Genomic DNA, 15,550 nt, shown 5'->3' with positions numbered 1-15,550 from the left:
TCTGGAAAGGAAATGTTTTTGTCTCACAAAGCTAAAAATGTAACAGCTTAATACTATCGAAATGTGTCCCGTGGTCACAACGCTGTATATACATTATTTTTTCAAGAATGACGTATCCGGCAATATGTTATAGATATCAAAGTACTGAAAGGCAGAATATGTTTGAAGTGTTCTTACATTAACTGGAAGACGTGACGTATGCTTCAGATTCGGTCACGTGTGGAAAGAAAATGCGTTAAGAACTTATTTTGTATTTCAAGAATAAGATCCCCAACGGTGTAATTACCGGAAGCGGGAGTTTAAAATATCAAAGTTAGAGGGTGAATCACATTGCACGTAGAAGGTTTTTTTAGAAGAGTGGTCGGTTGCTGAAGTGAAGTGTTGCGGGGGCTCTTAACACGCGCTAAAAGGGTCTCGTGGCTCGATGCCGCGAGCTCTCTTTGGCACGCCGCTCGAGCCATTTGGAGATGTCCAATTATGACCCACGTTGGGAATTGCATAACAATTCAAATTCAGACATTATTCTGCTCGTCAAGTGGGAGGGATGGTACGTGCGTGGGTAGGAACTCAGATACATACGCACTAATTGCAAATGGCCAGTTCCTGTTATAGTTTTTTTCTTCCTTTTTTTGGATCCGTTTTGACAAATTGTAGAATTTCTCTATACCCGGTAAAAATCAGTCTTAGGCATCAGAAGGGTGAAGATCGATTGTGCTTTGCTTTATTTAATCAATTGGGAGAAACTGAATAAGTCAGCTAGAGAATTTACTGAAGACACGTACATACGTCCCAATTCTTACGTGCAGTAGTATTATATAACAGAACTCCCGTTGGTACAGCATTCCGCACATTTCACAACCACATATAGTACCGCTACTTGCGCATTCTCAACCGGTTCACAAAAAATGCCTAAAAGCGAACAAATTCTTTTTTTCATTCCAAACTGGTCCCCAGAAGATACGCAAACGCATGCGTAAAGTAAGACGTTTATTCCGAAAAAAGTTTGCCGACGTTATTTAGGAAATGAGCAAGTGAGAGAGGGGGACACCAGACGTAAGGGAGACAGCGAGTGATTTAAATCCTGAATCACCGCCTGGAGTTTTCCCCCTTCTCATAAACGATGCATGATCGTCATGTCATGATTGGATTTCTGAACAAATAACTATTACAACATGATAAAAAAAACTAGAAGTTAGTCAACAGTGTCAACGAATGCATCCCAGTATCTCATGGGTCCAACGACAAATTCAGTGTATGCAGTTGTCTATTTTTAAGGAGAGAGCTATAAGGTAAGTTCTGTGTTTAAATATTTATATTTGTGTCGGCATGCAACGTCAGGCATGATTTAAGTTAGCCTACATCTGTCAAATGAAGAACCTAAACACTAATCATAACCGAATTCTCTAATGAGACAATATTTTGAAACTGGATTGAAGTTATCAAACATGTAGCGAACGTTTATCGTAAATAAAACCATTACCCTAATGTATAACTAAGAAAACGAAGTGCACATTTTAGTCGCTGTTCTGTCGTTCCTAATTTAGTTATACAAACCCCTAATTAAAACCAAATTGAAGTTGACTTTGCACTACGTAATCGCCTTTTTCAATTAGATATTAAGACATTGGTTAAAGAAACATTAGTTGAAATTAATTATTCTTTTTGCTGTCACATTCAGAGTGAGCACATCTCAGTCTTCGGTATAAGGTGAAATACAAGCCTAGATTGTAGTCTTTTTTCTCTTTAATCAATGTTCAAACATTATACTGTTTGCGGTTTGTCTAATTGTGTAAGGTACAATGAGGTGTCCGTCGCGACGTGACTTAGATATTTATTCAAGCACGTGTAACCTGGAGTACTGAACAAAGTTCTAAAATTATCTATGTTGATGAGCGCCTTCTTACAAGAAACGTAAGGAATGTGGATTTTTCAGAGTGCCGCGCCCATTTCATACCTGTATTACTCATAAATTGACTAAAACCTGCGTAACAGTTTTTCCGAAGAGATTTCACACAGTTTTTCAATTTCTTAAAGGGTAACGTATAATGATGGTTTATTCTGGGCATAGGTAAGCTAAAATAAGTGTTACATAACTTCTGTTAAGCGCGCATGTGTGTACACCTACGTACCAAATATTTGTACATATTTTAGGGTTTCGGTGTTTTTTTTTAAGTTTTTTTTCGTTTTACACGTCTTTGATTTTGATTTAAAGGAATGGTTAAGAGGAAGAGAAACAAAGCAATTAAATAAATTATTGAATTCACCAAACAAATTATTTTTATGCTATTCACGGTTGACAGGTACTAAGCGCCTCATGACTAATTATAGGATAGTTAGTTTCCAGCTACGTTCCTAGAAGGTCCTGTGTATACGTTTCGTTTACATTTGTTTTTATGGAATTGTTCTAATTAGATCAATTAAGTGCGTAATCGCCACTAGAAACTGAGTAATTGCTTTACACATCCACGTATTTCTTCGAAATTATTGCATTTAATGTTTGTTTTAATGTAAAGGCCAATTTATGTAATTAGGCTAATTTAGCAACAAATAAGGTGACTCAAAACTCTGTGTTGACATCGTCCTCGAGGAAGCTTTTGTCTTAGGGGAGGGTTCTTAGCAAAGATGTGCGTGATTGCTAATGGTATAAAATGTGCAGCAGTGTGAACTACGTAGCTGTCTTGGATCCCTGAAGGCTGTGGATGATCATTTTTGTGCTGTGGCTCACAGCCTTGTTCGTGTTGCTTCCTGGGCTATACACGTGATGTGTAGCATTTATGATTATTCATATTTTGTATAAGAGATGTTTCTTAAACATTATAGAGGAAATCCAAAGATAGTCAATAATTTTAAAATGTTTTCTTTGGTAGGAACCTGAAATGTGGAGTAATGAGCAAAACTTTAACTGCTTAGTTGTTGCTTAGATGTGTCTTGATTGCAGACTTTTGCTACCATCTAGACCAGGGTTTGTTCTTTTCACTTCTAGATTATCTAATTATTTAGGGTTAAGCATATTGTCTGAGGTACTACACTGTTTTTGACCCTGTAAATAAGAATGTACTAATTAAATTCCATTTAATATCATACTTCAAGTACTCAGGTCCAGTAATTCTGAGCTACCAAATCAGTTATTTAGATTAATATTAATCTAAAGAAGTTATTAACGGTTAATATTAATTGTTAGCAGATGTAGTATCTAAGTCTTTAAACTGTGAGTTGGAAATTGGTAAGTGGTTAAATGTCCGTATCAGAATATGGAAAACAGAACTGAGAGATGACAATGTGAAATAAACAGCAATGTGGTATATTGGAGTGTCATGTTGTTGAGATGCACTAATACACAAATCAGGGCCGGAGCCTGGCCTGTGCATTTTATAACTCATTACAGAACAGTGTTTCAATCCATTCTTGTAGGACTGAGTTGTTTTCACTTTCTTCATGTGAGAGGAATTGCATCCGGCTGCTGATGTGAGGTCAGCGCTGGATGACCTGTGTGGTAGTTGGGGCCTGGGAACAGAGCTGGCCATGACAATAAGTGTGGTGTTAATGCTTCCCTTTAGATCAGCTAGTGAACGTAGATGTCTGATAGCTTATGACTTAAATAAAAGATATATATGCATGCCCATCATATATATACTGTGTATACATATATTAAATATATATACACATACATAATATATAATATATACACACACACACCAGGATATATTATATATATATATATATTCCTGGTGTGTGCTCAGCATGAATAAAGCATTGGATTGTTGATCGTTATTCATTGTGTCTGATAGCCGGAGCGCAGATAGATGAGCTAATTGATGGTATGGGATCACTGCTAGCATTAAAGCTGCAGATTCACTTCTAATACGGCACCTCCAATAAACTCCTCCCAGCAGCGGTTCCTGAATCTGGGTGAGACTAATTCTTCCCCATTTCAATCTTTGCTGCCTTCACTCTTAATGTTGCCTGGTGCTTCAGGCCCTTAAATCCACCTCCAGGATCTTCCACCTGTCACAATATATTTTATTAAAAGTACTTTTCAAGCTTGAATTGTATGCAGTATGCTTGTCCTGGGCATATTTTCCTGCTGCCTGCACAGTATATTGTCACGGCGGTCTCCCAGTGCACAGGTCTGTCTACCTTTTCTGCTCACAGATCTTTGCAGAGGCACTGGCATGCCTCTGTCTTTCCAATCGTTTACCGAATGCTGACTATCTCCCTGAAGATATTTTCACTTCTGGCATTTCTTGTCCCTTCATTCTTCCATAATTCCACACTTCATCATCCTTGTCCATTAGTCCAACATTGTTTGTCATTAATATTATCATTTTAACAACAACCTTTCACTTTAAAATGAGTTGTGCTTTGTTGCTTGACAATGATTTCATTCAAATTTATCTTTTCTGCCTGTTTCTATAGCTAAATTTAGTGAGGCAAAAGGTATATTGAACGATGTGAATGACCGATATGAAGCTGTTGATAGGGGTAATCACACACAGTATTAGGGCGAAAGCACTGCCTACTTAGCTTACAGATGTTCTCCTTGGGAGTTTAATGCATAGGAGAGAGTAATTTGGACTTTAGGATGAGTGGGTGAATCCTTGGATGTCCAGTGTTTTAAATTAAGTTTTGGTATTCAGGTATAGGGAATAGGCATAAGATAGTAGTGCTGGCTTGAAAGGTTAAGGGTGTTTGATTTTATGGTAAATCTGATGGGCAGAGGTACACACAGGCTTAGTCAGGCTTTGTACTACAGCATCTCCATTAAGTTATGAAACAATGGGCTGCAGTTTGCAATATGCAATCAAGTCATGTTGTCAAACAGAGTGTGAAATTTCTGTGCCATATGTAAGAGTCTTTCTTTGAGTTTCTAGACTATTGGAATAGTACCAGGTCATTAATGAGCCACTTATCAAACTATCTCAGGGAAAAGGGAGAATCAGTATGGAATAGCAGTAGCTGCTGAGGAGTGTATGTGTAGGGGAACCAGGTGGCTGCCATGCCTGTGACCCAATGCTCACCAGTTCAGTGGCAGAGTGATTGAGCCCTTCAGTCAGACTCTTTACTCTCAGTTGCTCCAGGGACTGGCTGGCCCTGCTTTTGCATTTGGTGTATTTTATGCAGTTTTTGCAGTAACTGGAACGCTAACCTGCTTTTGACTGACCTGCATATTCTCATGAATCCCTCCCCCACTACTGAACGGCTGCATTTCTTTCATTTTCCCCATTGTTCTGAAATGTTCTGTAGCTGTCACTGGTCAGACCTCAGCCCCTCCTCACTTCTCTTTATGTGCGGTTTGAAAAGGGGAACTTAACCCAACTCCTCCACCCAGATGCCCATGTCAGGCGGTTTGCTGGTATCTCATTGTCCACCTCAGGCTTTTAGTTTCAAAAATTGCAAACAGCAGCTGTACTGAGAGTGCTAGTGCAGAGATGTATTATGGCTGATGTCTTCTATCTAATTTTAACAAGATGTCATGCCATCATGTATTCTGCCAAGTAAGCATCTTGATTCACAATATAATGCATTATTTTCCTGTTGCACATTGTAGACTCATTTTGCCATAATTCTCTATACATCGTTCTATATAGCAGTGGTTGCCAAAGTGTCGACTTTGAACTACACCTTAAGTACTCTTAGTGTATTATAACAGCAATCAGGTTGATATGAGCTCCTGGCAATCAGATAGATGCCTTTTCTTTAAGGCTTTTCTTCTTCTTTGAGTCTCACATTAGTCATTATGTCAGTGAGTCTGTGTGAACCATGGCCCTCAATAAGTACAGATGTCCTGTGTCTGTGATTCCATTGGCAATGCTTTCTCTTATCTGTATGTTTAGTATGGACTTTCTGAATGACCAGGCAAGGGGTGACCCAAAATTGTATGTATCGGGGAAACATAAATGATGGATGTTAGCATGTGTAATTTGATGAGAAATGGTCCAGTCTTCCACATATATGCAGTTGGTGCGTGAATTGAGTCCCGCTTTACCAGAGACTGTGCCATAATTTTAGAGGAGACTTCAAACTGGGAACAAACATTTAAGTTTGATGGGCACTTGTGTGCAATTAGGAGGTCAGAAACTGCTGGCATGCAATGAGAATCAGTCTTAAAATTGATGTCAAGCTTGGATAAAGAAAGGTGTGTGTGGGTGGAGGACATTCTCTAAGACTGAGATGCATGGTATTAACCAGGGCAGCGAGGTGACCTTTATAAATGCTGTTCTGCATGTGTCTTTAGTATTAACCAGGAACACCACACTTCACTGGGCACCATACCATAGTGAGTTTCATGATAAAAAAGAATAGCAATGGATTGGAGAAGCATGACAGAGAAGATGTTGAAGCATTTGTGAAGTTATTAAAGGGCCTTATTGCAGAGACCTAATCATAGATTTAGGTATGAATGATGGAAGTTGTGTTCATAGGGAAGACGTATTAACTTCAGAACCAGCTACAGCCACTTGCAGCAGTTAAACAGTGCTTGCTGGAAGAAGAGGATTCTCCAAGGAAGACTGTAAAATGCTCATGTCAGACGGATGTCCATCTCTGCATGGATAGTCAGGTGCTTTGCTCTCCACCAGCTCCAGGATTATTTTTCCCTCACTAAAACAGCATCGTTTTGATTTTCATGTTACATTTGGATTTAGGCCTATTTGTTTATCAGACACTTTTGACCAAAACTACGCACAAGTGAGGAAAGCTTGGGGTTGGTGAGCCAGCCTCCAACACTCCTGTAGCAGGTGCAGATACGGGCCTTGCTAAAAGGTCTAATGGTGATATGATTACTTTTTGAACCACAGGATTTAAACCCAAGACCTTCTGACTCAGACCCTGACTCCTGAGCTACACACTGCCTCTTTGCTGCTGCTGTGAAGTGTCTTGCTTGACCTGTTCCTGCTCTATTCCAGTCTGTTCATGAAAATGGTAAATATTATAGTAAATCCTAGCCAACTGACTATCACAAGACCAGACAATGCTTTCCCAAAGCTACATTGCTGCCTCCTTCTCCATTAGACTGAAGCTTTGTTCATGAAGCTGATTCTCCAGTTTAATTAAAGGCCATGCTTGTTGTTTGAGGAGCAATAAACTATTGATTTTCTATAACTTAATGATTAAACCAAACAGCCATAGATAATTTGAAGGGAAGCTAAGTGATGTGCAGATTCCGCATGTTAATGTCGACCACGCCTGTGATGATTTAGAGTGGTGGTCTCCCATTCTCTGTCACTTTGTATTACACCCGCCCATCATCCAAGTGATGTCTCTCCATCCATTCATCTTGATGGGGTGAGGATGTGCCCGAAGCTTCCCAGGAACCACAGGGTGCAGGAGATGCCAGTCCATTGCAGGGGACACACAGCCGGCATTTTAAAGGGGCATATACCTACTTGCATGCTTTTGGGAAAACGTGTGACTTTTATGGTGAACAGATATGGACTGACTGTGCAGCATTACTCTTCCTTTGTTGTTTTAACTGTAAAATTTTACAATAAATATTTCTTAATTGAAAATCTTGGCATGGATGCATTTTGTCACATTTATTCCATCTAGATCTTTACTACTGCTTTAATCCTGGCTTCTTACATACATATGGACTAATTGGATAAAATTTTAAAAAATCATCATTTTCATTTGGTCCTTTGTTTTTCTGCTACAAAAAGGGCTCTGAAATCACTCAGAAGAAAAAGAATTCACGATTAATACATATAGTGTTTCTTTTTGGTGGCCAGACATGTGCTAACCTTTGGGATGTAGCTTGCAATAGGAATAATTCTGAAATTACAGGCTAAAGAAGCATGTAAGTACTCAGAGTCTGGAAGAGATTTCTAGAAACGTAGAGCCCCCCTCCCCTGTTCTTTCGGCTAGGTAGGGGGAGTGTCTGTGACTGAGTGGGTATGCCTCGTTGGATGTGTAGGCCTTTGTTGCCATGGCAACCATCTGCTGCTACACTCAAGCGTTCTCTGGCTGCCCACACAGTGTCACCACGGTGACATCCAGTCTGGAGTTCTGAGAAAACGGGGAAGAAATCAGGCTGTTTGAAACCATACAAGGAAATTAAAATTTACCATCAGTATAACATTATTACAAATCAAAGAATGCAGACAGTGTTGCCGGTGTGAGAGGCCTCTTGACCGTCCATCTGTCTGCATGTCACTGGTTGTGATTTGAAATGTGGCTGCTTAGAGTCACCTCCCTGTCTGCCGCTTTGGGCCCTGCAGCTGCTGTCAGGTGTATGTGTGCCTGTTGAAAATCCCGGTTGCCTGACGTTAATGAAGAGTGCTGAAACCAAAAAAGAGGCTCTCTGCCTCCTCCAGTGCTTTGCAAAGGCCGCGTCTGTGGGGGTGGATGTGGGCGTCACTCAGCCAAGCGCTACAAATATTTTTGTACTCCCAGTTGAATAAGCAGCCTAGGTTAGCTTCTGGTTTATTCACATTTACAGGAATTCATCTGCTTAGTGTCAGTCTTGTGAGTCTTTGATAGGTTTCGTTTAAGATATTTTTGTAAAAGAACAATTATAATACCTATTTTGTTACTATATTTTAATTGAGTAATAACTGTGGGTGTGAAAGAGAGATTGGGTTGTTTCTGATTATGAGTAGGTGGGCGAGCTCAAGAATGAAGATCCCCAGGTGAAATAAGTTCCACAAAGCTGGGTGCTGTTTGACCCAATGGGATCAGGAGGTCACTGGCTCAAATTTTGTTACTTTGCCATTGGGTTCTTTAGCGATGCCCCTAAGCCCAATTGCTCCAGGGCCTGGTTGACCCTGCTTTCTGAACTGTACATCGCTGTGGACAAAATAAATTAATGTAGATGTAGCTCTTAGAAAGAGGTCTGCCTAGGACACGTCATCGAGTAATGTGTCTATTTTGTGCCTATATGAAGATTCCACAGATCACACAAACAGCGTTCTGATATGCTGACGTGGTTCCACGAGACTACATTTTTCTTTAAGTGGTAACTGTTAACTTATCTGGTACAGATACAACACATCATAGCACTTGGCCAACATCACTTCTGCAGTAATGCATGGTGATATAATTTATTCTTATCCTCAGTAGGAACCAAAGATTGAAGGAAGGATATTCAAAGTTCAGGTAAATGCTAGCAGAGATCCCTTCATTGACTCTTAGAGTGTAAAACAAGGAATCTCAACTCCAGTTTGGGGATTTATTTTATTACTGTAAATAGGGAGGACAGGTCCGTATAGAAAATAGGTAGCTGGAAATAGGAAGGAAAACATTTTCAAGGTGGACATTTCAAACTCCTAAACCTGTGGCCACCTGCTTGAACTCCCGTCCAAAAACAAACTGCAAATCACTTCAGAGAATCATTTCTGGAAAAGTAACAAGGCAGAGAAATAGGCAGAAATCACGTCATATTTGTGCAAAAATTGTAGTGAGGTAGACAAGCTGTAATTACACATTGTATTTTGAGGTTTTTGGTAAACTGGATGAGAATCATATTCTTTACAAAACTGGACACAATTGGATGGGCTTTATAGCATTTCCAGAGTAAACACAATGTCAGCTGCGAGTGTATTACTTGGTGTGTGAGAGCTGCACTCATTGATATTCTGCAGATGCAGGTCCCTTCTGTGTGTCCGCCTCGTGGCTTCAGGAGTGTCAGTGTCCTGGACCGCCTGCTCCTCACTCACCCTGTCTGGCTGCAGCTGTCCCTCAACCACGACGCCACCTTGCAGATCCTGCAGAGAGAGCCCCCTGGGGTAGGAGCTGGAGACGCACAACCACACACCACAAATGCATGCACTTTGCACTTTAAACGTACTTTTAAACATGTTTCCTTGATAAAATGAAATGTGTATGTAGAGCAGATTTCACCTATGTCCTGGTATTTTTATGATGAGCCAAATTGTAATGGCAAGATGACTGGGTCAGATCAGGACCATAGACCAATGGAAGAAGGTGGCCTGGTCTGATGAGGCACATTTTGTGTTACATAATGTGGGCGGCTGGGTGTGTGTGCATTGTTTCCCTGAGGAGGAGATGGTACCAGGATGCACTATGGGAAGAAGACAAGCCGGCGGAGACAGTGTGATGCCCTGGGCAATGTTCAGCTAGGAAACCTTGGGTCCTGGCATTCATGTGGATGTTACTTTGACATATATCACCTGCTGAAACATTGTCGCAGGTCAACTACACCCCTTCATGGCAACGGTATTCCCCGACGGAAGTGGCCTCTTTCAGCAGGATAATGCGCCTTCCCACATTGCAAAAATTATTCAGGGATGGTTTGAGGAACATGAAAAAGTGTTGAAGATGTTGACTTGTCTTCCAAATTCCCCAGAGCTCAATCCAACCCTGAACCCGAACAGTGCGGAGTGGTGGCTCTGAGGCTAGGGATGTGTGCCGGCACAGGTTGCCGGTTTGAATCCTGTGAATACCTGCAGTTATTCTTCTTAGTTGGGTCCTTGAGCCAGGCCCTTAACCTTGCTTCATCCTGGGTATGGTTTTAATCACATGCAGCCCTGAAAGCAGGTTCTCCAACTTCTTGGGAAAATTTGGGGGTTGGTGTCAGGACTGGCACTCCAGACACCAGAAAAAACTTTGAACTAGTGTGGTGCTGAGGTATCACCTGCCCCATGGCTGCACTCGGGTTCTCATCCCTGAGATGGTTCATTGTGTGGTGGGTGTGACAATGCACTGTATCAGCATGCACTCCTTACCTCCTCAATCTGATCAAACATCTGTGGGATATGCTGGAGAAACAAGTCCAATCCATGGAGGCCCCACCCTGCAACTCACAGAACGTAAAGTTGCTAACATCTTGGTGGCAGATACCACAGGGCACCTTCAGAGCTGTTTTGGTGGCACAAGTGGGACCTACACAATATTAGGCAGTCGGGTTTAATGTTATGATTGATCGGTGTATAAATTTAAATATCTGTAATCTGAGTGAATAAGTCCTGACCCAGCCAGTGCTGTCTGAGCTCAGCCGAAGTGCATCTAAGAAATATTCCAAATTGACCTAAGTGCAAATAAACAAAAAGCAGTGTTTATTATTTCATTAACTGTTTGGTAATTAGACAGTGGGGCGACACGGTGGTGCAGTGGTCATCCCCGCCGTGGCTCCTTGTGTGTGGAGTTTGCATGGTCTCCCCAGGGCGTCGTGACGTTTCCTCAGGGTACTCTGGTTTCCCCCCACAGTTCAAAAGCATCCAGATGTGAACTGGAGTGGGCAGATTGTCCACAGGTGTGAATGGTGTGTGTGTGTGTGTGTGCCATGTGATGGGTTGGCACCCCATCCTGGGTTATTCCCTGCCTTGTGCCTGTAGCTTCCTGGGAAGGGTCCAGACCCCTGCAGCCATGCATAAGACAAGATAGAAAATTAATGGATAGGTTTTGAATGTTTATCAGGTGAAATGGGTATTTTTTGAGTATTATGGCTATTTTGTGGAGATTGATTGGGATTTGTTTTGTGGAATTATACAAATAATAATTCTCCCCATATGAAATATTGGTATTAGTGAGTTAGGCTGCTACAGTGGTTTTACTCCGATAATGGGGTGTAGGTGTTTATGTAAAAAAAAGCTTGCTCTAGTGCATTAAGATGTTTAGGTGTACAAACTTCAGATGGCAGATGAATTGTTCATCCTCCCTTTTGCAAGAACCGCTGATCTAAAGCAGGGAGTGTATCTCTCGCCTGTGAGGAGAAACACCGTGCTGAGGTGGGACCCAAACCCATGAGGCCTCAGTGTGACCTCTGCAGCTTTCATTCTCACTAACTGTTAATCAGTCTAGCCAAAATGGAATGACCCTGTAATGGCCCTGTGTGCTCTTCTTCTTCCGTCAGTTTTCCTGGTGTCCTTTGTACCTTGTCAGCAGCCTCTGAAAGGGTGGTGGGCTGCTCAGCATTTCATTAGCAGTGTGCTGACACTCTCTGTGTTGACCCCTCCCTCCGCCATCACTGCAGGCATTTCTGGTGTGCAAGTCCCTGCTGTCCCAGAAGGTGCTGTGCGTGCGTCTGACAGATGACAGTGCCCCTTCTGTCGTCAGGCAGTACATCATCCGCGAGGAGGACTCCAGTGAGTGTGTAACCGGCATAGACACACACTGTCCTGGCACATTCACACTCACGTGATACTCTAGCACCATTTAAAGTGCCCTGTCCTATGCTGACATTCACACACTTATACATCATCTACGTGTTTGTGTATTTACAGTATATGTGAGGGATAAACCACGCTGAGGTATGCTGTCATAGAAAAATAATCAATGACAAATTGGTGTAATGCAGCCCGACTTGAAGTAGAACAAGTTAGAGTTCATTATTTTCGTGTTCGTGTTATTTTCGCCTTGAAGTGGATTATCCAGCTTATACCAGAGCTACTGGACAAAATATAACAATAATAATAATAATAAGCCAGTTGCAGTTAATTTTTCAGAAGAAACTAATTTCAATTAGCGTGTAATAATGTTCCAAGGAGCTCTTAAAAATACAGCGCCTATAAGGATGGAATATCTGGTCAGGCTACTCACTGGAAGCAGCAAGCTTGTTAAGTTACCATAGAAACTGTTAACAGACAGCTGCTTGTGTTTTGAAAACCAAGGAAAATTATACTGAAGGATGGCTGCTTATTTATGAGTAAAAAGTCACACGGGTACTTATATTTACATGTTAAGTAATACATGACACCACATTAATATGGAACTCTTATTAGACTGCCGGAACTACCTGTGTGGTTACACGACAATAATGAACATCCATATGACATCTTTGGACCAATAAGAAATTAGTATTTACCAAAGCCATGGTGTAAATAAACATAAAGCATATGTACATATTTTCAATTTTTAAGATTTGTGGGGGTCACTTTCAGTCTCAATACTGTCAACTCTTTTACCGCATAAATTTCTATATATGACTCTATTATGTAAGTATGTTCTTTTTATTTTTGGAGTTCTTGTTCAATAATAACTCCTGTGTTTGACAAACAACATGTAGAAAATGTTTGAGATGTTTCTATTTATGAGACATTCTCCAATTCTGGACTATCATTCTGATGGACAATAACACCACCGGCTCCCTATTTACATTTTCTAAGAAGTGCAGCACTGTCTTCTGGTCGTGGCAGTGAGCCTCTGTTTGTTCATCCTTCTTTCCCTCTGGGAAGTTCTTCGCACTCACAGGCTGGTGTCACATTCCCTGAGGCAAAGTCATTTATGTACACATTCCTTGTCAATCTCTAACTGTAAGAAATCTTCATAGATTTTACATAGCCACAGCCCCATGCTCACTGAGATATATAAAGTATATTAAGTAGTCAAATATAAGATTTTTCTATATAATAGGAATTATCTCTATGTAATTGCAGTTTTACAGTGAATGCAGGCAAGCTGCGGTAACGCTCATCCTTAAGCCCATGGAACATAAGGTCGAGTCATTAAAAGCCACACCCTGATCTAACAGCATAGTTATCATTGCATTTCCTACTTTGGCATATACCACCTGATTATTTTCAGCGCGGTTTAAGGCAGCCTCGCTGTCTGGGATGGGAACCAGGTTGGAATGTTTTAAACATATGCTGCGCATCCAATTATAAGCCAAATTACAATCTGTAATGTTTTCATTATATAAAAACGAGGGAGGTATAAAACACATCAGTAATTATTAAGCACACATGAATCCAAATAGAGCATCTTAGGCCAGGGTCTCAATGCAGAAGGTTTCTCACCACTATTTAATGAGGGCTACAGAGTAATTATTTTATGGGCATGCACGTTAACAAGTTTCTTCTGTGAGGAAGGTGAAATTGTTGTATCTGAGCAAACTCATTTTACTGATGTTTGAGGTTTAAGGCTAAAACGCTTTGATTGGGCAGACCTGCTTCTGGGCTAAACTGAGCCTTCAGTGAGTGACTGAAGCATTTAGGGGTACTCCTTATTGTGCTGGGGGGGGCTGGATTGGAGAGAAACGGGAAAGGGGGGTATTGTTCTGCTAATTACCAGTATCTGACAAGCTTCTCAAACTGAACGCATCATTGTTAAAAAATCTGACTTAAACAAATAATTCAGGGCTCATTCAGATTCATTCGGAGCTTCACCTGCTAATGCTACAGCCTCCAACATATGAGTATACCCCATGAGATGTATTATCTTTTTAAACATATTGGGCCATACAGATGTCTTTTTAATTTAGCAAAATTTGTAAATAAAGGTGATGTAATTTAACAAACAGCACTGAAAATTAGCAATCATTTGCTAAATTAAAAATCAACAGAAATGCAATCCTGGTTTAATTGCATCAAATGCCTAAAATTAAAACCATGAAAGAGGCAAAAATGTGCCTACATGGCAGGTCAAGGTAGGAGGACGCTTCTGTTATTAAAAAAGAATTTAAGTGCATGACTGAAGTTTGCCAGACCCCATCTAGTTGAAGAAATGGGCTACTGGGTGTGCTGTGGATAGATGAGGCAAAGGTACAGTTGTTTAGTCACAATGAGATGTGCCATGATTGGAAAAATCCAGAAAATGGCAACTGTAAAACACGATGGAGAACGCTTTTTGCTGCCAACGTGGCAGTGTAATCATTCAAGGTTGACAATGGTCTTAGGGAGGTTTTCCACTGCACCAGGTACCATATTTTTTGGTACTGTACTTTCGGTACTTTCCCTTTTCCATTGATTTCTGGTAGAGTGCCAGTACCAAAAGTTCCAGTACCTAAAGTACCAAACCAGCTGGGGTAATTTTTTGGTACTTCAGTACTTTGGAATGGGACTTGAAATGCAGCAAGATGAGGTAGGCAAAAAGAGAATTTCTGCACAGGGATTAGTAAAGTATCATCATTAAGGGATGCAATGCATGTGTTTCTTGTAACAACATAAAATTCTTTTAGTGAAACGTGGACTGGTATAATGGTCCAAACATTATGAAAAATCCTGATCTCAACCCAGCTGACTATCACTATATACTATATACTTGCAATGTAATAATTGCATGTGCATAACATGCGATGTTAATATCACACATCTCCCAGCCCTATAATATACTGCAGCCATTTTATGAATTCAGTACAAAATACTCCGCCTCGTGTGATGTGATTCAGTGGCGGTACCAGTTTTTATGCCAGTGGAAAGCACCTTAAATTACCATGCTTATGGCATTTCTTGAAGTAGCAAAATATGGTATCTGGTGCAGTGGAAAAGTGCCCTTAAAGACTCAAACCAATCCACAGAAGCATGGGTCAAGAAGACAATAGAGGTAACAACAAAGATGCAGACACCAACAACAGCAATTAATGCTCGACTGGTAAGCTAGGGCCTACACTACATTCAGATTTTGTGGTCACTTAGAAATTGAAAATTACACTGCTCAAAAAAATGAAAGGAACACTTTGAAAACACATCAGATCTCAATGGGAAAAAAACATGCTGGATATCTATACTTATATGGACTAGGTAATGTGTTAGGAATGAAAGGATGCCACATTGTTTAATAGAAATGAAAAATATCAACCTACAAATGCTGAATTCAAAGACACCCCAAAAATCAAACTGAAAAAATGATGCGGCAGGCTAGTCCATTTTGCCGAAAT

General features: G+C 40.7%; 1 protein-coding gene across 2 annotated transcripts in view; it reads left to right on the top strand.

The window, feature by feature from the left end:
• The first annotated feature begins 550 nt into the window (after nt 1-550).
• Nucleotides 551-15,550, top strand: part of rin1b (Ras and Rab interactor 1b) — a 30,203-nt gene continuing 15,203 nt past the window's right edge. The window contains exons 1-3 of one of the 2 annotated variants that reach the window (XM_072717152.1): nt 551-1,289; nt 9,579-9,722; nt 11,930-12,041. In XM_072717152.1, the coding sequence (XP_072573253.1) occupies nt 9,579-9,722; nt 11,930-12,041 (256 nt within the window). In that variant the 5' untranslated portion in view covers nt 551-1,289. Of the gene's footprint in view, nt 1,290-9,578; nt 9,723-11,929; nt 12,042-15,550 lie in introns of those variants that run through there. The other variant, XM_072717153.1, reaches the window with a different exon arrangement.

Source organism: Paramormyrops kingsleyae, chromosome 10 (genome assembly GCF_048594095.1).
Source record: "Paramormyrops kingsleyae isolate MSU_618 chromosome 10, PKINGS_0.4, whole genome shotgun sequence".
NCBI classification, from domain to species: domain Eukaryota; kingdom Metazoa; phylum Chordata; class Actinopteri; order Osteoglossiformes; family Mormyridae; genus Paramormyrops; species Paramormyrops kingsleyae.
This window is presented reverse-complemented; position numbering and strand designations above follow the sequence as displayed.